The 21,698-nt window shown below is 38.1% G+C and overlaps 1 protein-coding gene and 1 long non-coding RNA gene across 3 annotated transcripts in view; one reads left to right on the top strand and one right to left on the bottom strand.

Moving 5' to 3' along the window:
- The window catches only part of LOC110051450 (von Willebrand factor D and EGF domain-containing protein-like), an 83,294-nt gene that overhangs the window by 50,085 nt on the left and 11,511 nt on the right, over positions 1 to 21,698 (top strand). For both annotated transcript variants that reach the window (XM_089277571.1, XM_089277580.1), the window contains exons 9-15: positions 6,172 to 6,332; positions 14,332 to 14,788; positions 15,288 to 15,559; positions 17,875 to 17,989; positions 19,242 to 19,505; positions 19,733 to 19,847; positions 20,837 to 21,247. In XM_089277571.1, coding sequence (XP_089133697.1) covers positions 6,172 to 6,332; positions 14,332 to 14,788; positions 15,288 to 15,559; positions 17,875 to 17,989; positions 19,242 to 19,505; positions 19,733 to 19,847; positions 20,837 to 21,247 — 1,795 coding nt within the window. The remainder of the gene's footprint in view (positions 1 to 6,171; positions 6,333 to 14,331; positions 14,789 to 15,287; positions 15,560 to 17,874; positions 17,990 to 19,241; positions 19,506 to 19,732; positions 19,848 to 20,836; positions 21,248 to 21,698) is intronic.
- On the bottom strand, positions 1,751 to 4,069 carry LOC149117523 (uncharacterized). Its single transcript, XR_016203832.1, has 2 exons — positions 3,683 to 4,069; positions 1,751 to 1,861 (listed from the first exon to the last, which is right to left on the bottom strand). It is a non-coding gene; the product is annotated as an uncharacterized LOC149117523 (long non-coding RNA).

Here is a 21,698-nt window from a genome sequence, read left to right as displayed (position 1 = left end):
CTGTTACATTTTTAACCTCTTTTTCCGAAGTTCTACAAATTGAATTTGCTTAAAAATTAACAGCGGAGCACCATAACTAAAGGTAGAGAACCACATGCATGCGTAGAAATGGAAAACCATGTAACCAGGAGGGAGAGGTCAACTTTGCTTGCGTAGCGATGCGATTGCGCGCCCGATGATCTTGGCCATTATGACGTCACTCGTGAGCCAGCCCGTGAAGTTTCAATGGCCGCTAAAAAATGACACCAGGAAAGTTTCTCATCCGATGATTGCTCAAATAATTTGAAAGAAAGCGAGCAACAGACCACAGGAATAAGATAACCTATTAATGTTGTGTCCAAAAATACCTTGGTTTTCAAAAATTAGATGTCGGAAGGCTCAAAAACACGCAAAATTTGGAGATCGCTCAATTGAAAACGCGATTGAAAAGTGAAGCTTCACGCCCGTTTCCTGGGCGATATCTGGAGAACCCAACGATGAACAACACGAACACGAAATTATGATCTTGATATGGTTTAAAACGTTTGAATGGTGATAAAAACGAATCATTTAACATATGCATAAAAATGATCAGTGGGTTTAAACCCATTATTTTGTACACGATAGCGTGGAGGACCTGCTGATCAATACTCGAAACCCTCGAAATATGAGAAAGTATTTGATGGAAAATGCTCCCTTACAAAGACATTTGAACTATCAAGTCATATGCTGGGTTGGAAATTAAAGTAAATAATGTACCAAGGAATTATTTTTCTGCGCTAAATTATCCGCAAAACTGTCAACAATAACATTTTCTTCAGCAAGACCAACCAACTGACGCAAGCCGAGCAGACGTGTGGATATTTTAGGTGGTAAAATGATATAAAATCACTGTACGGGAGACCTAGATGAAACAGATGATATCCAGAATAACATGGATGAGACCTCTTGGCAGAAAGGTGCTTTATTTCATGTCAAAATGTTCGTCAAATATGAGATCGGAGCAGGATCTGTTTCCTCGGGCGTCCGCATGCAGTGCAAAGCTATTTCTTGCCTCGCACCTCTGACAAGAAAGGTATCCTAAACTAGTGCTTTGGGTTCTAATTTTTTTTAAATGTCACAGTGAGTTCAATTAAACTTGTATAGGCTGTAAAAGAAAACTCATAGGATGTTATAGGGAAAGAACTAAAAAATACAGAATCTGGTTCCAAGCAGCAAGTGAATTAAAGAGGAAAGAAAATATGAACAGGGACACTTCCTATGCTAAGCCATTGTCAATAAGAGTGAACTTATCCAGGAGAAACTTGTAACGCCAAAATGACTTATTGCCAAACCAAAGAGTTCAGTAAGGAAGGTTAAGACAAAGCTGGAAAGATCAATATCAGGTGATCTCTTATCATAACCAAACCCCTTGTTTTCTAATAGTATCTGTCTTGAGAAACTGTAATAGCTTTACTGTCTCTAAGTTTGAAATGATAATCAGTTATTTTCTTTATACTTTATGCTTTTAATTTTCATCATAAATCTTATGTAAATAAAGATAGCTTTAACAATTATTTTACATTAAGTTTAAACTGACCTACAAAGAAATATTCTAGAGAAAAGTGTCACAGAGGTTGTACTTGTAAACATGAACCCAAAGTCTGATTTCTTCCCAGTGCCATCCATCCCAGGTTCCCTGTTGCTTTTTGCATTGATGAGTTTGTTATTGGCTTCAAGAGAATGATAAGCGCACATTTTCAGCAAATAACAAAAAAAAAAACACGCAAGATTGGGTTTTAAATGTTTAATTGACAGTACATTGACAATAAATAGACAGCTTTACATGGTCAGAAAACGGGCCTGCTTGGATGGTCTTGCAAAGGTAGTGGAGGATGGTAACCTACAATCAAATAAGACTCACCAGTTGAAAATTGGAGTAAATGTTGACGTGACCTCCCTTCCCTCTTTGGTTTTTATTTCACCCCTAACTCTTTTCAACACAAAATGTAAACTAAAAGATAAATTTCCTAATGAGATCTAGCACCAGGAACTCAATATGTATTTACCATTAAAAAAACTAATTCTCACAATTAAATGATTCAAATCCATCCACCTTTTAAGTCCCGTCCAAGCAGATACAGTGCGGTAATGTACATGGAACTAATATCATAATTTATAAAACATTATATAGCTCATTTCCAGTATCAATGTATTGAATTGAGGTCTTCAGATTTTCACATAAAGAATTTTTTTTCAGCGCCCTCACCTGCACAAAGGAAAAATAAAATTTCTGAAGCATGTCAAACAAACTACAACAAACACTCTGCATAAAACATTTTTGGATCCTGACATAAACAAAAGTTACAATATTGTTTAAGAATTAAAATAAATCAAACTTCAAATTCCTAAATTGTTGATCCAGTTGTGCCAATTTTGTAAACATCATAAGATCAGCAACAGGAACTCAAGGTGACCAGAGTTTGGAACTCAAGTTTTGTTATATAAGCATACATGATCACAGCTGACAGTGAGGTCCCTTATTTGGTCATAGGTAACAAAGAAAGCCCTCCCCCCAGTGACCCTAGATGAGCTAACTTTCACACCATTTTGTTGAGAAAGCGAAACACAAGTCACCCTTAGCAACATAACCAGGGTAACACTGGTAGGCCTCATAACCTTTTTTCATCAAAATACTGGCCTACCTGGGGCAACTCATGGTATGAAGAAATCAAAATTAACTCACAAAACCCCACAGTGATCAAATGACTGAAAGGAAGCCAAAGGAAGAAGCATAACTGAGCATTAGAATATGAAAAAAGGCTTAAGTAATCCTGGAGGGACAACTTCATTTCATATAAACACTTGATAAAGTTGCCTCAGAAGGATCTCATAGTGTTGTCTCCAGTACCCAAGACCATATAAATGGGGCCTTGTACTCTCTCCTCCGTAAAGGCTCCCAATGGGAAATTGAATATACTATGAACTACCAGCCTAAGGTCAAAGCAACACAAGATAGGCCTATGCAGAGGAGAGAGGACCTTGTATGCCATTATATTTAAAGAAAAGTCTTACAAGACTAGACTGCAAACCATGGGTAAAATGTAGACTGCAGGCTTTTTAAGAATATCATATTCCCATTTTCATTTATAGAGAGATCGAGCTAACCATACACTGGCTAATCTGAGCCGTATACTTCAGGCTAACAGGAGAACTAAACTCTCTATAAAGGAAATGGGAACACAATATTCTAAAAAAGTCTGCAGTCTTCAATTTTATCTTCTGTCTGCATTTTAACCACCGTTGTGCAGTAGGTAGACTTTAAGTCTTATTTAAATAATTAAACTTAGGTTCTTGTTTGTAAAAATTCTCATTTCCGTCATTGTGGATAATATTTCTGTTTGCTAGGCCTGTTGCAGAAAATGTGGAAAGGTTTTAGTTTTCTGAAAGAACACTCCGAGCTCGAGATCGCAGATATTTCATACTCAAATGGACTGATTATTTTTACTGCTCATTCTTCAAAATCATCTTCAATTACAATGTTTTCCTATACATATAAACTATTCTGTGACCAAGTTACACGTTTCTTTAGGCTACCGATCACGTAAAAAACAGGGCGAACAGTCAAAATTTTGTCCCACATATTTCCAACGCAGAGCGATGACTGTAACACTTTAAATGCACTTTATGCGAGATTTTTCGGTTATAATTAAAATCTACTTACCTCACAAGAAAGAAAAATGATAGCTACTTCTTGAGATCCAAGTACAGTACCATTTGAATCTGGAATGATCGGAGAAATCTGCCTCAAAAAGTTGTATCAGCGAGAGGCGACGACGCCATTTTCGAAAATTTTGTGCATTTGCGCGCTTCTTTCGCCGTGACGTCATAATGGCCATGATCATAGGGTCAGCCAAATCTGACGTGTTCACCTCTCCCTCCTGCATGTAACTCTTTATTCATGGTCAACATGGCTAGCGGTATAGATCGCGGGCGCGTGCGCCCAACATCGAAAGAAAAAAAACGATGTCGCACAACATGGCGGCCGTACTCCAGCTCCAGTTAATACCAAGTCATGCAGCCTTGGTTTACTGTGTACACCATACATGTTATGGTCAATTGACACCTGCTAAAACAAGGTATCCGCCGACCAGCATCACGTGACCATATCGCGAGCTCAAGGTTAGAGCTCATCGGGCTCATGTGTTTTTTTTAAGTTGACCGCTGACCAAGCACTGGGTTTCGATTGCATCGCGGACTCAAGCGAGGTTAACTTGTAATGGGCCGGGCTTTTCTGAAGCCAGTTAACGCTAGCCCAGGATTAAAAGTTAACTGAAGTATAATTTTTTCTTATATAAAAATGTTTTTCCCAGCTTATGTCTTGTGTAGTTTGAGGTTATTTAAACTCAAAACAGTAGGGCAAACAATGTACACCTAATTGGAGAAACGTCATGAAAAAGGTATAAACCATTAACGATACGACACAGTAGTTTTATGGGAAACTTGCAGACTAATGCTATTTTGCATTCTTACGGCCCCGCATTAAAATTACTAACTACTGTTACAATCTCGGGTATATCTCGAAGCTCTTAGCGTTCAAAGGTTCTTTTGTTTTCTAGCTTAGCTACCTTTAGAAAGACATAGGTAGCTTAAATGTTTTTCTTAATCAGCACTTTGGGCAGCTGACCTGTGATTATAAACGCCCCGATGAAACAATCTTGAATATTCATGATCATGTAATAAGCACTTTTTCAGTCTTCCAATAATTCTATAAAGTCGTATGCTTTACTGACTTCTGTTCGGACAACGTTTTTTCAATTAGGTGTAAACAGAAAACCTCACCGCAAAGTTATAAAACTCAAATCAAATTTCTTGCTTATCCTGGTTTAGATTAATCGACCTTTTGAACAACCCGGCCCAGGAGCTCCACTTTTACGCATGGCTAAATCTGTATATTATTAGTTTCAATTAAGGTAGGATTTTTTTTCGAAAGTACTCTTTATGTCCTTTAACCGTCGGACGTACAAGCAAACTCATAACCCCACTGTAGTACAAGGGGCGGGGGAGGGGGGAGGGAGTGGATGGAAACGCCCCCCTGGGTTTTCGTTCTGTTAAGGCAGAGCGAAATAAATTTACATTGAATAAACAGCCCTGAGCTTGCTCTACAATATGACGGCATTTTTGTTCTACATGACGTCATTTGATCCGCCATCTTTGATTCGCCATCTTGGATCACTATTCTCTTAAAAATTAAGTCTCCTTGCGTACGTCTGGGAGGATTCAGAAGGCGGGAAAACTGTACTGTCCTGACGTCAATGCATTTTAACAGGAAAGGCATTGCAGTCGGCCAACTCTTCTCACAGGAGACGGCACTATTCACAAATATTCACAAAAAGGGATATTTATAATTCCGAAAACCTTATCAGTGTGTAAAATATGATAAAACAGACATTTTGTGTCTCCAAGTAAAGTTATTAAATTGGTCCCCAAAATGGGTCACCCATGACCAGCAACTCACTCGTGGTTCGTCGAGTGTCACCAGGAAGGAAAATAGTTGTGTTATTTTAAACAGAATATGTTGTTCTCCGTCAAATTAGACCCATAATTCTCGCGCTAAGTATTAGACGAGTTCAAAGCAACTTTAGCATTCTTTCGTATTTATGTCAGCTTTCAAGAAAATGACTATTATCGTATCCTTTCAATCGGACTGTTCAGTGTTGGCTGCCGCTCTTACTGCGGGCACACTCGCCGTGTGCGAGGCAAGAAATGACGGAGATTAGTACAAAATGCTTATGCAATGAAAATAATCAAGAATTTCTGAATTGGATGAACGGCACTTGGAAAAAGGTGAATCCTTTAAAAAAAAAAAAAAAAAAAAAAAAAAAAAAAAATATATATATATATATATATATATATATATATATATATATATATATATATATATATATATATTTGTGATCTACACGAAGCTTGCAGTTGCCATGGCAGCGTCAAAAATTATGGACACATAATTGGCGTATCAAAATTTTCGCGAGTGATGAATGAAAGTGCCCATCAACTTCCTCTACCTCCCAGCGTTGTACAAATAAGGGTTAAATGAGTTATGGAAGACTGCTCTGCTGCAAATACTTGTTGAAATATTATTAGAAAGTTCGGAATGCTCTCCCTCGTTCTGAATATAGGGTTAACTATTTTGTTCTCATTCGAGTTTAGGTGTTGTTTCCTTCTGGAGCAAAAGTGGAGATTTATCGAAACAGCTATGGACTTAACATCGTACTTCAAGTTGTTCGAGCCGAAAGCATTAATGACGAAGCTGGGCTATGCTTGTACAATGGCTCCCAGACCAACATAGACACATTTGGTTACAAGTGGAGGTAAAAATTTAACTCTTATCTCACTTGTAACTTATTTCAATTGTTACGTATTAACCTACTTTAAACTGAGCCATTTTAGTCCACTTTTGTGACCGATGTAGAGGGAGGTAATCATTGTTTCCTTTTTTGTGCCCAGCCACAGCGAAACTTGAACAGGCTAAAGTGCTATTGATAACGATAATACCCAACCGGATTTTGTTTAGATGATTAACAGTTATTCGCCAAAGGCAGAGTGAACATTGGTGAATATTCACTAATGTTCACTGAGCCTGAGGCGAATAATTGTTTTACTATAATTTTCAGAGGTGAATATCAAGGACTACAAAATAACCGAATAAAACTTAAAAAGACAGGCGCAATTGTTCGTGTGCATACATGTATGCAACCGTAGTTTTAATAATAAGCTTACATGTACATCGATTGTCCAACAATTTACTCATCGAGTTCGGTAGTAAAACAAACGAGCGAAACATTACGAAAACTAAATTCATCCGGTACCTTTATTTTACCGATATCGTTTTTGACTTCATTCACAGTTGTCTTCATCGCATAGAAATATGAAGAGCTTTAGTTTGAAGAAAAATAAATTTCGGTCAATCGATCTGACATGCTGGCGATCCGACGCAACCACAGCGTTTACGATTCTTAAAAGCCTTGAATACGAGTTCTTAAAAAGGTTTTTGGTCCAAGGGCGACAGCAGTCATTTTTAAAATCCAAATTCAAATATTCTGGACTTGGAGTGATGTCTTTGGAATAAACGAAAACTTCATTCAGCAACTGTCCGCCATGTTTACTTACCGAATTGGCAAAGATGGCGTGCGTGGTAACCAAGCTCTAGCAGGGTGAATATAACATCATATGATGAGCTTTTCGACCAATCGGAATATCCTATTCTTATATTCACCTCTGGAAATTACACTAACTAAAATTATTACTATTAGTATGTCAATTACTGGTTTATTACTACCGCTAGCATAACCTGGCTTCTTTTGAAATAGTGTCAATTTGGAAAATTGTATTGACTTTGTCAATTAATTCATTAGTACATGCCGTCTTATGCGTTTGTATTATTTTGGTAATATTTTATCTAATTGCTCAGAGCTACTGTGTACTCCTCCTCCTTTATTTACTAATATGTAATCACAAACTAATGATTTAAGTAGGTAGACATCAGACAGATAATCTCCCTAGGGGAAGTAGATTATGCAAGTTCTGTAAATTAAATCAAGTAGATAGTGAAAGCCATCTCTTGTTTCCCTGTAGTACCTACTCCTTACAGAGCCAGACATTCTTTAAAGAAATCAACGAAACAATACCTGGCATCAACGAGAATCAACATCAGATATCGTAGAACTCTGCAGGAACTCTCACGACTATAATATAAGCAAGCTTGTAATAAAGTACATTTTCTCCTGCATGATTATACGTGGTAGATCATTATCGAATGGAGATGATGTAACTTTGAATTATTAATGTTATAGAAATTTAAGCTTTTTTTGTTATTAATTAGATTAGATATGCTTTTGCAATACTGTGAATATGACGGTCATGCAAATAAAGCCATTACTGCCACCACTGCTACTACTGCTACTGCTACTGCTACTGCTGCTACTGCTACTGCTGCTGTTGCCGCTCCTGCCGCTATTGCTACTACCGCCTCTTCTGCTGCTACTGCTGCTTCTACTGCTGCTACTGCTTCTACTGCTGCTCCTACTCCTACTCCTACTCCTACCACTACCACTACTATTACCACTACCACTGCCACTGCCAGTGCCACTGCCACTGCCACTGCCACTGCCACTGCCACTGCCACTGCCACTGCCACTGCCACTGCCACTGCCACTGCCACTGCCACTGCCACTGCCACTGCCGCTGCTACTGCCGCTGCTGCTGCCACTGCTACTGCTACTGCTACTGCTACTGCTACTGCTACTGCTACTGCTACTGCTACTGCTACTGCTACTGCTACTGCTACTGCTACTGCTACTGCTACAGGCTAATTGGGGAATGGCATTGTCCACCCTGAGTTTATCATTTTTTAACGTTTTTAACATTTAACCCTGTTCGGACTTGGGACGCGAGAAAAGGCGCTTAAAGTGTTCCCTTGAACTTTCGCGCTGAAACTTTCTCAATTTGAAGAGCATTTTAAATGTAATAAACAAAGTGCGTGACTCTTCTTCTGGATCGATTTAATGTCGATTAGTAAAACGTTTTTCCGAAATGCAAACATCCAAGCGTAATACAAATAAATAACAAGCTATTCAGAACTTTGCCGCTCGTATTCAGACCAGCACGAGTGAATGCGATCATATTTCGCCGCCTTTAAAAGAGCTAAATTGGTTGCTAGTGGCAACCCAGCTTTATTTACGTACTGCTATCATAGTCTTTAACTGCCGAACAAGCTCTCTCATCCTGATTCATCAGGAGAGGAGGAGAAGTAACCGTGCTTACCACCAGAAATTCAGCTGAACAGTCCACTTTTCAAGTCAGTTAGCGGTCAGAGGACGTTTTATTGTAAAAAAAAAAAAAAGGCATTATTTGGAACTCGCTGGGCCGTTTCTTTAAAGTTATTAATTCATAATGGCTGCAGCCACATCTGGCTACTAACTATAGTTAAGACGGGGATAACTATAGTTAGCTATTTCGGGAATGTGACCGCTTCTCTGTTCGCTCTAACTATAGTTAGAAAATTTACGCCTCGGTGATCCAAAACAATATAGACTAACTACAGTTATACCCAAGCAGGGTTCATGGGTTAGTCTTAAGTTTACAAACAAACAACCAATCAGAATGTGACAATTCTTTTCGTACGTGCGAGATGAGCATATATAAATATGCAAAATAAAAACCAAGCGTGAACAAAACTTTTACATACAACAAGGTAGCAACACGTGTAGCCTTGAAGCTTTTGTGCCGTCCTTGTATTTGCTGGGATGAATTCCAGACCTTCCTCGCAGGATTCTTTTCCTGAAACTACGAGCATCCGTTAAAATTCTCAGCTTATTTCTCATTTTTCTCCGACGGTTTGCCGCTCGAAAAAAGAAATGAGAAGAAAAACTAGACACACTTTACGTCAGTCAATTACGTTGACATTTCACTGATCAACGATTAGGGCCGTCACGAACCTCTTTTAATTCTGACGTCATCCATAGGCTAATTAGAACTAACTGTAGTTAACTGCGTGGTGTGATCACAAAGTCGACCGAAAGCACTAACTACAGTTAGGTATGACGTCACGTAACTTAAGACTAACTTAAGTTAAACTTTAGTTGCGTCGTAGATGTGACCGCAGCCAATATTATAACAAATAGCTGCTAATTAATTACAACAATAAATTTTCCTTTTATTGCTGTGATTGATAGCGTCTATTTGTCATAATATTAAATTTTAGTAGGTATTGTCTTTGAAAAGCTCCTTTGGGGAAAGTCAATAAAGCATGCATGTAAATGCCGTTCAGTGGATTAAATCAAAAAAACGCAAAATAGGTCTTATGCATTATTACGTCACATTCTCCACCAAGCCTCGTTTGCGAGAAATTTTCTAAAATCTTTCTCACTTAAGTGTTGTTTTCACGAGGGTAATTTTTTTAATCCTTGTTGCTTTGGGAATTCACCTGCAATTTTCAAAGCTAGGCTTGGCGGTGTCGCCATAACTGTGAAATTTACGCTCTGCTTTCCAAGCGAAGTAAGCTATTGAGCTGAAGAATTATGTACGGACATAAATCCAGTACGTCTTATGCCTACATGGTGGCTTTTTAGTTTTGGATTTTAGAACATGATGAGGCCATGTAAAACGATTTATAATTCATCACAGAGCATTTTAACGTGATAAGTGTTTTGCCACACCAAAATATCATCATCTCATGTTGCTTCCATGTACCATTTATGCTTCAACACCATTGCTTGAATATTCTTGAAGTTACGGAGGGTGGTGGTATTTTACCCATAACAGGTCCTATAATTTCAAAACAAGCCATATAATAGAGAAGAATAGTTATGAAACCCGGAAAACGTCAGAAGAGCCAGCGAAAATTCCAAGATTTATGTTGAAACGCGAACGACCGAGCGAAATCTTTTGTTTCGCGCTCATACACTAGGCAGATTTACATAACCGACACGTTTCTACTGGTTTTTGCGAAAGGCAAAGACGCAAATGCGTTTGATTTGACCCTCAGAACGTTTTTGCACGGTCAAGGCCAAAAAAAAAAGTTGAACCGTTATGGTCTGGAAAAGCATAAATTTTTAACTTGGTAACCTGAAATTGGGAATTCTTTTCACTCAATCTGCTTGGTACTGGATGTTTTGTTTACAAGGAACTCTTTTCCCGCGTCAACATTGGGATTTTTGTTGCCCTTCTCAAATGTCTAGGCAATTGGAAGCCATTTTTGCTGAGCTGAAGTCAAATGTTAGAGTCATTTACTAATTTTAGAGGTCTGAAATAGGGAATAGAGTTTTTATTTTTTATTTTATTTTTTGTTTAGGTCTGAAATAAGGTATGGAAAGTCACAGAGTTTGGTTTGAAATAGTTTACAGAATTTAAGGTTCGGGCCGCAGAGCCCAACAACAACAACAACAAAAAAACAAATAAATCCTTCATGGTATTTAATTCCGTTAATATTCTTTGTGTTTTCAAGTTTAATTAAAAATTGGCCTTTTTGATGGCCACAGCTGAGGAATATGGTAAAATCGGACAAGTTGCCTTGTGTCATTCTGCTAAAAGCAATGTTTCAACAACAAGCTACTGTCTGCAATAGTAAACTTGTTTTTACTTAAGAGTCCCTGTCCATAAAAATGGAAAATAACTCGGCAAGGGTCAAAAATTCGATTTCGCTCATATTTTCATGGTAGATAGGCTAGGGCATGACAAAAACTACTGGATAGTTTTTTTTGGCAAAATATCCTTTTATTTCAAAGAAATATGCAAATTACCAAATTCCGTTAAAATCGTCATTTGACGCACCATTTTATTACACAAGTTTGAGAGCTTCGCATGCAAAACAACATCATTCTTCCGTCTTTAAAACACTCAAATATTTTTGTGCAATGTTTAAATGTGTACTGGGTTGATTTTAGGGAATGTTGCGTTGTCTTTTTGGGTGCAAAATAATTAAATTTCCAAGACATGTATTTCATTCACTTAAAAGTACTTCGTGAATATAATTAATTTTCACTATGTGCGAAACCCTCAAATGGATCAAGCTTCTGTTGGTTGAATCGCAGAAGGATGTTCTACAGATTCCTGTAAAAATTTCTTTGGGCAAATGATTGTGAGCGACGCGAGAGCTTTTCAAAGTACGTCAAAATTGCAAATATTTGACCATCCGTCGTCAAATTTCAATTTACGGGTTAGACGTATATTTTAGCATGCGCCACATGATTTGACCTGTGTTAAATTGAAATAGACACAGAGCTGATAATTTCGAAATGTTCTAACCTCATTTGCTGTAAAAGACAGGTGCAAAACCGATTTGACGTGTTTCTCTCACCATTCGTCGCACATAAAGCAGAAGTTTGCTTTTGTTAACATAACGTCCGATGTACATCGCCAACTCTGAACCTATTTAACGGTCGAATACCATGAATCTGTGACCCTCTTTCGACACATATGATCACCACTGCATCTAAGTCTAAAACGGCTGAGTCATTTGTAGATAGTTGCTTGCTTTGCACTACACCAAAATATTACGTTTGATCATCATGGTTTGATGGCTTGAATCTTTGCTTGCAGCGGTTCCTTGTTCGTCACACAATGTTGTCATTCCATTTTAGGGGGTAGGGGTAGGATAATTTCTATCCTAATACGTAAGGCTCCGTAAGGCTTGGAATCACTGGGAGCACACAATCGTGTTGAGCAGGAAGAGATTGAATTAAGAAATGAAAAGAATGAATAGTTTACCATTGCCCCTGTTGTTATCTTTTACTCGAACACCGCTACCTACATGCCCTGCGTAATACTGTAACGCTAAACTCATACCTAGGTCTTTTCGCGCTATGCAATTATTTTTGGTTTACATGTAATACAGTGGGCTACCCTCGGGGAAATGGGTGGTGGTCGCTTAATGGGGCTAGCCGCTTAAATAGAGGTTGGTGTACCTTGAATATTTAATTTTTCACTGTCGGGCTATAAATTACTTGGTGAACATTCAAGACAATCATGATAGACGTGTGTTTGAATCATCACTCGTCATGCACCTTCAATTTCAGACTCTTTTCTGCCATCGCCCTTTCCAAAACAAAGTTCTTAAATTTTGGGTGGCCGCTTAATAGGAGTAAAGACAATAATGAAACCCTTATCGGAATGACCAAATGGTGGCCGCGGAGGTAACCGGTCAATAGGTGTTTTATTTATAATATTTTACTGACGATAATTTTGGACTGTATTGACAACAACATACCAATGCCTCGCCACTAAGCAAACAAAATACGCCAAATAAAATGGCATGGCCAGGGCTATTCACTCACGTAATTACTAATTAAATTTAGTCTCTTTTTCTCACGAATTAGACACGTTGTGATTTCCTATTTTTATTTCAGCTAGTTCTTGCTTCATTGATCTATAATTTGCTTATGGCGATTTTCTTAAAATTCTAGTGAGTACAGGCATTAGCTTCATCAGCTGTTGTCTGAAACGTCAGAACGTACAAGAGACGTGATGTGGACCGACGCCACGTACACTCTAGAACGCGATTATATAAATATACAAATATTATTGTATATATGAACAAACAGATGAACAATGATTAAATTGTTTCAGTTATCCCGAGAGTACTCTATACAAAATAGATCAAAATGTGCAGCATATGCCGTGACAGCATTTCGTGACGAACAAATAACGGCTGCAAGACTGTGCTGCGCCGACACGCTTATCAGCAATGGTTAGCAATCGATCAAACGCAATATTTTGGCGAAGCGTAAAGTAAGCAACTATCTACAAATGACTCAGCCGTTTTAGACTTAGATGCAGTGATGTTCATAAGCGCAGAAAGATGGTCACAGATTCATAGTATTCGACCAATAATAGGTTGACAGTAGGCGATGTACATCGGACGTTAACCTTGTGTAAACAAAAGCGAACTTCTGCTTTATGTGCGACGAATGGTGAGAGATCGACTAGAAACACATCAAATCGGCTTTGGACCTGCCTTTTACAACAAATAAGGTTAGAACATTTCGAAATAATCAGCTCTGTGTCTATTTCAACTTATTATAGGTCAAGTCGTGTGGCACATGCTAAAATATACGTCTAACCCGTAAATTGAAATTTGACGACGGATGGTCAAATGTTTGCAATTTTGACGTACTTTGAAAAGCTCTCGCGTCGCTCACAATCATTTGCCCAAAGAAATTTTCACAGGAATCTGTAGACCATCCTTCTACTATTCAACCAACAGAAGCTTGATCCATTTGAAGGTTTCGCACATCGTGAAAATTAATTATATTCACGAAGTACTTTTAAGTGAATGAAATACATGTCTTGGAAATTTAATTATTTTGCACCCAAAAAAACAACGCAACATTCCCTAAAATCAACCCAGTACACATTTAAACATTGCACAAAAATATTTGAGTGTTTTAAAGACAGAAGAATGATGTTGTTTTGCATGCGAGGCTCTCAAACTTGTGTAATAAAATGGTGCGTTAAATGACGATTTTAACGGAATTTGGTAATTTGCATATTTCTTTGAAATAAAAGGCTATTTTGCCAAAAAAACTATCCAGTAGTTTTTGTCATGCCCTAGCCTATCTACCATAAGAATATTAGCGAAATCGAATTTTCGACCCTTGCGAAATTAAGAATTTGTCTGATTTTTACAGGTAGGCACTCTTAAGTATCCGGTTAAACACCTTTTAGATGAATAAATCCACCATGTATTTTCACTTCTCTGTTTAACGTAACATAACTGCACTGTATTAGAGTTCTCTGTAATGAATCAAATAAGGCACTGTAAAGTCGAATTACCTATACGTTACCAACTAAGGAAGTTTCTGTCTCTTGCAGATTAAAACCCGGAACAAGTTACTTTGATACGCTGCCGGCGACTCTACTAACTGATGTTGGTCTGATGTATAAAGTATCTTGCTCGTGTCATAAGAAAGACAGCGACGGAAAGGCAGTGTGCATTAAAAGCCTTCCCGTGCACTTCCCTAACATCCTTGACAAAAAAGGAAATGTGGTTCAATTCCCTAGAGATCAAAATGCTGGGAGAGGAAAAAGAGACATTTGCTACTACTCAGACGACCTGCGAGAGGAGGATTTCGATGTATTCAAAAGTTACCTTGGGTCAGGTGGTCATCATCGTTACAAGCGGGCTGTGCTTAATAAGCCTAGATTCACAAAAGAAAACGCAACACTCTACTGTATGGAGAAGGTTTCAAACACAGAAGTCGGTAAATTGTGCGCCAGCCTTGGGGCCAATGTTCAAGCCAAGGTCAACTCGTGTTCTATAGATCTTGAGGTATTTTCTTTTTAATTTTTTCAGTGGAAGCAAAAATTATTGTTGAATTCAATTTTGTTAAGCTATTATGTTGCGACGTCACTTTATTGTTGTTATGGCTGTTGTTGTAGTCATTTTATTGTTTTTGTTGAATGAGCGAGTATCGTATGATCTTTTTTCAGCGAGTGATTCAAGATGGCGGACTTAATGACGACATATCACGTCTCGACCAACGAAAATATGTTATCCTGTAGAGCAACCCCTAAACCGTTTACTAAATTCACAATAACTTGAATTTGTCTCATTACAATGAAAACCCAGGGGCGTCGGGTTTCCATCTACCCCATCCTCTCTCTCGTACCACGGTTGGGGTATACGTGTTTTGATACGTCCCAGGGTCAACTGGTATACTGTCTGAAGAAACAGCCAAAGAAAGAAATTGATTGGGGTTGGAACAGGTTAACGACTATGATATAAGCTAATGCGTCGTTAACCCAAGTTTTGTACCTTTCTATTCTAGCTGACCGGCGAAACATCTTTTGCAATTTCTGCTGTTTCCATGCTTATGAATGAATGTGGTGAAATTGCGGGCAGAAACCTTTCTTCCTATTTGAATGAAAGCAGTGGAGAGAAACCGACTAATTCTTCTATGCTGTCAGACATCGCTGAGCAACTATGTCCAAACGATTGCACCTTCAACGGGAGATGTATAAACGGTTCGTGCCTTTGCAATAAAGGATATACTGCCAATGACTGCGCAGTGTCAACGGAACAAATACCTTATATATCCATGTAAGTCCTTTACTTTTTTTAAGAATGATTTTTTGTGGATTCCAATATTCTCTTTAGACCGACCTGTTTTTAATCTGCAACAAGAAGTGGAGGGAGCGGAGGGGGGGGGGGGGGGGGGGTGTTGACAGATTCGCGGTTATTTTTTTACGTGAAAGGGATTCCAAATACCTTCTTTACTTCGTAGTTTCGGTTATTTATTAGTCTGGGTTTACCAAGATTAAAACGTTCCAGTTTTAGTTGCTATTTAACTTGACTAATTTATAGTGCTAGTCACGCATGGCTTTGCCACTTGAACTGAAAAGAGTTTTAAAAGAGATTATAATTTCAGTGACATGTTATAATTCAAATTGGGAAATAATGTCGTAAAGAAAGCAAAAAGTAATTTGATGTATCGAGTCTCAGAAGCGACGCCGTCGTCGACTGCAGACAGGACGTTCTTCGGAGAAGAACAATGGTAGTATGAGTAGTATGAGTCGAGTATGGATCACCACAAGAGTTCAACATTCGTTGAAAGTTTTTTGGGGGGTGAGTTTATTTAACACAGATTCTTATTTCGCAGCTCAAATGGTTTTCTCACAAATGCGCTTTTGCTTCTCAGACGAGCGCTCAGTCGTGTTGTTATAGTTCTGAGTGTCGCGGAAGGAAGCTCCATTTCTTTTTCTAGTACAGTGGAACCCCATTAATACGGACAACAAAGGGACATGCTAAAGTGTCTGCATTATCCAGGTGTCCGTATTAAAGTGCCTATCAAGTAAAAAAATAATTGCGGCTTATTTGAAAGGCTTTTCAAAGTAAAGAAGAATGGCGTTTTCCTTTTTGGAATATCTTTTTTCGTTTTAGAGATAATCACGTTTTTGTATTAAAAGTGATGACGTCATAGGTGGTCCCACTCAATCAAGAATATCTCTAGAAATATTAAAGCAGTGCTCTTCAAACTTGGCACCAGAAATGTATATTACAAAAGAAACAAAATGACACCCATCGTGCCGTCGCCATGACAACAGTTATGCCGCTGGTCCTGTTTCAATTAAAACTAACATTACCAGATTTTATCGTAAACAAGGATCATCCACTCCCAACAATCTAATGGGGAGAGTTAAGACAATACGGGAATCATGTGTGTTCTGAGCAAGACCCTCTGTCCCTTTTCGAAGGGTCGCAAATTGGCATATTTGGTTTTTCACAGAAAGAGACTGGAACCAAAAGTGTTGCCATGGCAACAACCCAGAAGGTGTCATTCTCTTTCTTTTGTGATGCACATTTGTGGTGCCAAGTTTGAAGAACACTACTCCAGTATTCCTAGAGATATTATTGATTCAGTGTTTTACTGTTCAAGTGGAAACACCTATGACGTCATTAATTTCCTCATTTGCATAATACAAAAACGTAAATATCTCTAGAACGAAAAAAGATATTCCAAAAAGGGAAACGCCATTCTTCTTTACTCTGAAAAGCCTTTCAACTAAGCAGCAATTATTTTTTACTTCGTAGACACTTTAAGCAGGCTAATTTAAGACAAAATATATGAGCTTTTTAGTTGTCGGGACAAAGAAAACTGTCCGTTAGAAGCAGGTGTCCGTATTAAGCGGGTGTCCGTAGAGCGGGCTTTCACTGTACTTCACTTTCCTCGCTGGTGTTATGGAGGCCCGTCTATTCGATCGCTTGCGTTGTTTGTCACCGAACATGTTATAAAAATTGAAACGACTAAGAAGTATATATATATATGTTTTGTCGATCATCCGCTTTGCAATCTCGTCGGCAAGTACAGGAGAAATCTTCACAAAACTTTCAAAGCGCGAAGAACGAAAAAATTTCACCGGCAAACTTTCACAGCTAAACTTCGAACGTAATTTACATGCTCGTTACCAATTGGTCCATGAACAATAGAGCTGATGTATTTGTCTTGTGTTATAGTTTGCACATGCGCCTAACCGTTAAACCACCACTTTAAATACATAAAAAAACCGGTACAAGTAAAGAAAGAAATACAAAACATGTGACTAGTTATCGGAGTATCTTGCAATTGTGCTTTTATGTTGATCACAATTAGGAAGAAGGTTGTTTGGGGGTTAATAAGAGCACGGTTAACCTGCAATTTGTTATTGCCATACTTTATAACAGCAACGTAGCCCCTCAAAAAGGATAAAAGTCGAGGAACAAGAATAAAACATTTTTCATCCTATTTTTATACAACTAAATGATTTTAGAAATATCTACGAGCAAAAAAATGATAATAATAATAATAATAATAATAATAATAATAATAAAATGAAAAGCGCTCACTGAGGATATGTTGTGCTTTGCACTTTTGACAGGTTGCAAGGAAATGGTTTGTGCGATAGGCGTCAACGGCCGTGCAGGAAGGTAACGGTAATGGGAAATGGTTTCCTCAATTCTGCAAATTTGACCTGCCACGTGATGGAATTTAAGGTAAAAGAGTCATTTCTTTTTTTGTTTTGTTTTGTTTTTTGTTGTTGTTGTTGTTGTTGTTTTTATTATTATTATTATTATTATTATTATTATGACAATAAATGACAATAGACAAATTTATAAGGGTTATAAAGAATGAGTGTAATTTGTAATTCGTTTGTAAGTTAGTATTTCCCTGACATATATATTGTCCTAAGAATTTTTACAGTTGTAATTTTTTATAAGCCACTGATAAACATTATTATTATTGAAAATTAAAAAAAAATTAGTGTTATTATTATTATTGTTGTTATTATTATTATTATTATTATTTTATTTATTTATTTATTTATTTATTTTTGTTACATTACCATGTAGTTTACATTGTTTGTGATGAAAGTATGAATGACGTAGAATTTTACAACTTCTGATTAACGCACAGTTTGAAACAACACTCGAAGGTACCGCTTGAAGTGGGCAGGGAGAGGGCTTTTCTGACAATCCAGTGTGTTTGGATTAGTTCCCGTCGGCAAATTTAGTTAAGTTCTTAGAACCCCGAATAAAAGTGCTAAAGTTCCCTTTACCCTCGAGCCTCTTAATGAGGGGAGGGGTTTGGAGAGGGGCGGTGGTTGGGAAGTCTGGGTCTCTACTTTGCATTGTTTTGTTGATGGCAAGCTGGGAATTTAATAAAATCCATATCGTGGATTTCCGCGATACACATTTAACCGATATTTGGCTTTTGAAAACCGAAAACCTGAATCCCTCGTCATTTGACTTGAAGTCTATTTTGGCAAGGCAAACGTCAGAGAAAGTAGCCTACAAGCCTTAAAACGTTTTGGAATATTTTCTCCCAAGTGCTGTGTCCCGAATCATAAGCTGTTTGCCAGGACAATTGCAACATTTTCTAAACTGGGGGGGGGGGGGGCGGGGGGGGTGTCCTCGGCCCTCGTCCCCCAACCAGTACGCCTATCGGCCCATGGTGATCTTGATCAAATGCCTTCTTACTGCAGCTAAGACGTGAGCGGTATTCTGCACGAGTTCTAATGTGTGACAAGGAAGTGGGGCCAAGAAGCTGGCTGAGAAAAATCTGGTGTGTCTCGAGGCCAGCTCCAGCTGCTCCACACTGGACGACTGGACGAATAAATAGTAGCAAATAAAACTATACTTTTTTCTAACTTAGACAGTGAACTTTCTTCTCTTGTAAAACAATTTTTCGATGCAAGCTCTTTAATAAATATGTTTGTAACCTTTTTCCCTCTCCATCTTACGTTAGGTAACCAGTGGTTCGTGGACTCCAAACAGCACAGAACTCTTATTTCCTGGCATTATGACAGATTTGGTGCTTGTAGATTGTTATTTACCCCAATCACCTGTCATGCCTGGTTACTATGACGCCTTCGTCGAGGGGACTCCAGCCGCCGGACTGATGATATCCGTTTCTAACGATGGTGAACGCAAAAGCGATAAAAACCTCACGTTTATATCTTACGACTCGGCGTGCATGAGTTGCAATGTTTCGTCTGGATGCTACGTAAAAGTAAGTGTGTTTGTGCACCAGTTCATATCTGTTTTTGGTTCTCGATCGAGCAATTGGCACATCAAAAGTTTCGTGATAATCGCCTTGGACACGTTGCCCCCTCTCCTCATTTCAGGCTAACTTGAGGTTTACGTGACTGATAATGAGACCGTTGAATTGTAAAGCTAACTACTAGTTGTCACAAGTTAAGAATATTGTACTAATCATTTCTTATGCTGATACCATAGAGCAACGCTTGCGTGATCAATCGTTATTGCTTCGCTCCCAACGAGGTCAATCCCAATGACTGGTGCTATCAATGTCTTCCGGATGTCAGCAAGAATACATGGACGAAACGCCTAGGTAATTCTTGAAGAAGTAAACTTTCTGCTGTAAATATTGAAGGATCGTCCGGATATTTGGCAGGGATTGTTCCTTGTTACGAGAGGCAGAACAGACAATGTCCAAGGACTAAAGTATATATCTACAGTCAATTTGAAATTGTGAACCGAATAATATAAAATGATTTGCTGTTTCAAATCGGAAAAAAAGTTGATTGGAAGTGGGAATATAATGGATATCTAACAATATCATGAATAAAAAAGAGAATGATTTCCAAAAGAGAAAGCGTGAACGGGACGAGAGCACCCATGCGAGGCGCTTCCCAGAATGTTATATATGTAATACTATGAGCTATTTACAAAGCATATAATATATAAAGATATAAAATACTGACACTTGAAATGAATAATAATAATAATAGTAATAATAATAATAATAATAATAATAATAATAGTAGTAGTAGTAGTAATAATAATAATGGTAATGATAATAATAAAACAAAAACAGAAAGAACAATAATAAAAAAGAAAATTAGTTTCTGTGACAGGAACAGTCCCTAGTTGATAACCAGGTACAGGAATAGTATATATCAAAGATATAACTTAATAATGAAAAATGACACTTGGTGACAAAGCTCTTGAAAGTTTAAACACTAGAAAACAGGGATGGGAGCAACTGTACAAATTAAATTGCAAAACTTGACCATGCGATTGAAATAAGAAGCTTGATAAATCCCCAGTTTCACCTCTCCCGTATAAATGGGCAATTACTTGTTTTTCTCTGCTTTTATGTTGTACAGTGTATAGCCATAAATGCCTATCCCTCCCCCTCAAAAATACAGTGGTTTATCGCATCACACGGTGGAACACTTAAGCAAAAAATACGCGGAAAAGACATGTTTATTTTAAAGGAGAAGTTAATTATGTGTTTCCTCCTCCAATAGTCACAGAGTAAAAACAGTTCATTTAGGGCAAGTAGCTATCCTATTACCTTTTATTTCATACTTTTAGTTAATCTACCACCTCAATTTTCATCGACCACCAAGTACTACGCAGTTCTTCAAGAGCACCTTGAGTTGACCATTGGCGTTTCTGACCCAGAAGGCATGCCTGTTACAGTTTCACTTATGAATGGAAGTCCAAGCAAAGCTGTAATACGCGAAAATGTTTTACTGTGGAACACCACCAATGATGCTAAGACTGATTTCTTTCTCAAAGCCACGGATGCGTGCAATGCCTTTTCCACACTTAATATCTCGGTATCCTTGCTTCACTGTCAGTGTCAAAATAATGGACGGTGTGTGCCTCATCCAAATAAACCCAGAGGGTCTGGGTACTATGAGTGCCACTGTCTACCTGGATTTACTGGAGACCATTGTGAGACTAACATCGACGAGTGCCTGTCTTATCCGTGCTATCGAGGTAATAGTCCTGATGGTGGCTTTTACGATGCATTCTCGGAAATATGTGGCCATGTTTTGGATCTGTGATTATTGTCCGAAGAGTATAAGTCAGTATTTGTGTAATCCTGAGCAGCTGCCTGTTAATTAATCACGTAACTTTTATTTATAACAAAAATAAAGTAAATCTTGGTCTACACGGGACTTTTCTGAGGTTAAAATGTTTTAAAAAAGTGACTTTTTGGGCAGCTTTACTACCCGATTGCCGGCACTCAGCGGCCAATAAAAAATTGAATCCGCGGGGACAAAAGGACAACAAAGTCCGTCATATTGACCAAGAACTACGGTGCCTGAAGAAGAGCGGTTAACTGCCCGAGACGTCGCGTTTTAAAAACATTTAAACCTAGAACAAGATTGACTTTTTTATCGTATATGTGAACATGAGAGGTTTTGAAAGTTTCAGAAAAACTATT

Source organism: Orbicella faveolata, unplaced genomic scaffold (genome assembly GCF_042242905.1).
Source record: "Orbicella faveolata isolate gen_17 unplaced genomic scaffold, um_ofav_v1 contig_12, whole genome shotgun sequence".
Taxonomy (NCBI): Eukaryota; Metazoa; Cnidaria; class Anthozoa; order Scleractinia; family Merulinidae; genus Orbicella; species Orbicella faveolata.
The sequence above is the reverse complement of the archived record's forward strand: the minus strand, read 5'-3'. Positions and strand labels throughout refer to the sequence as shown.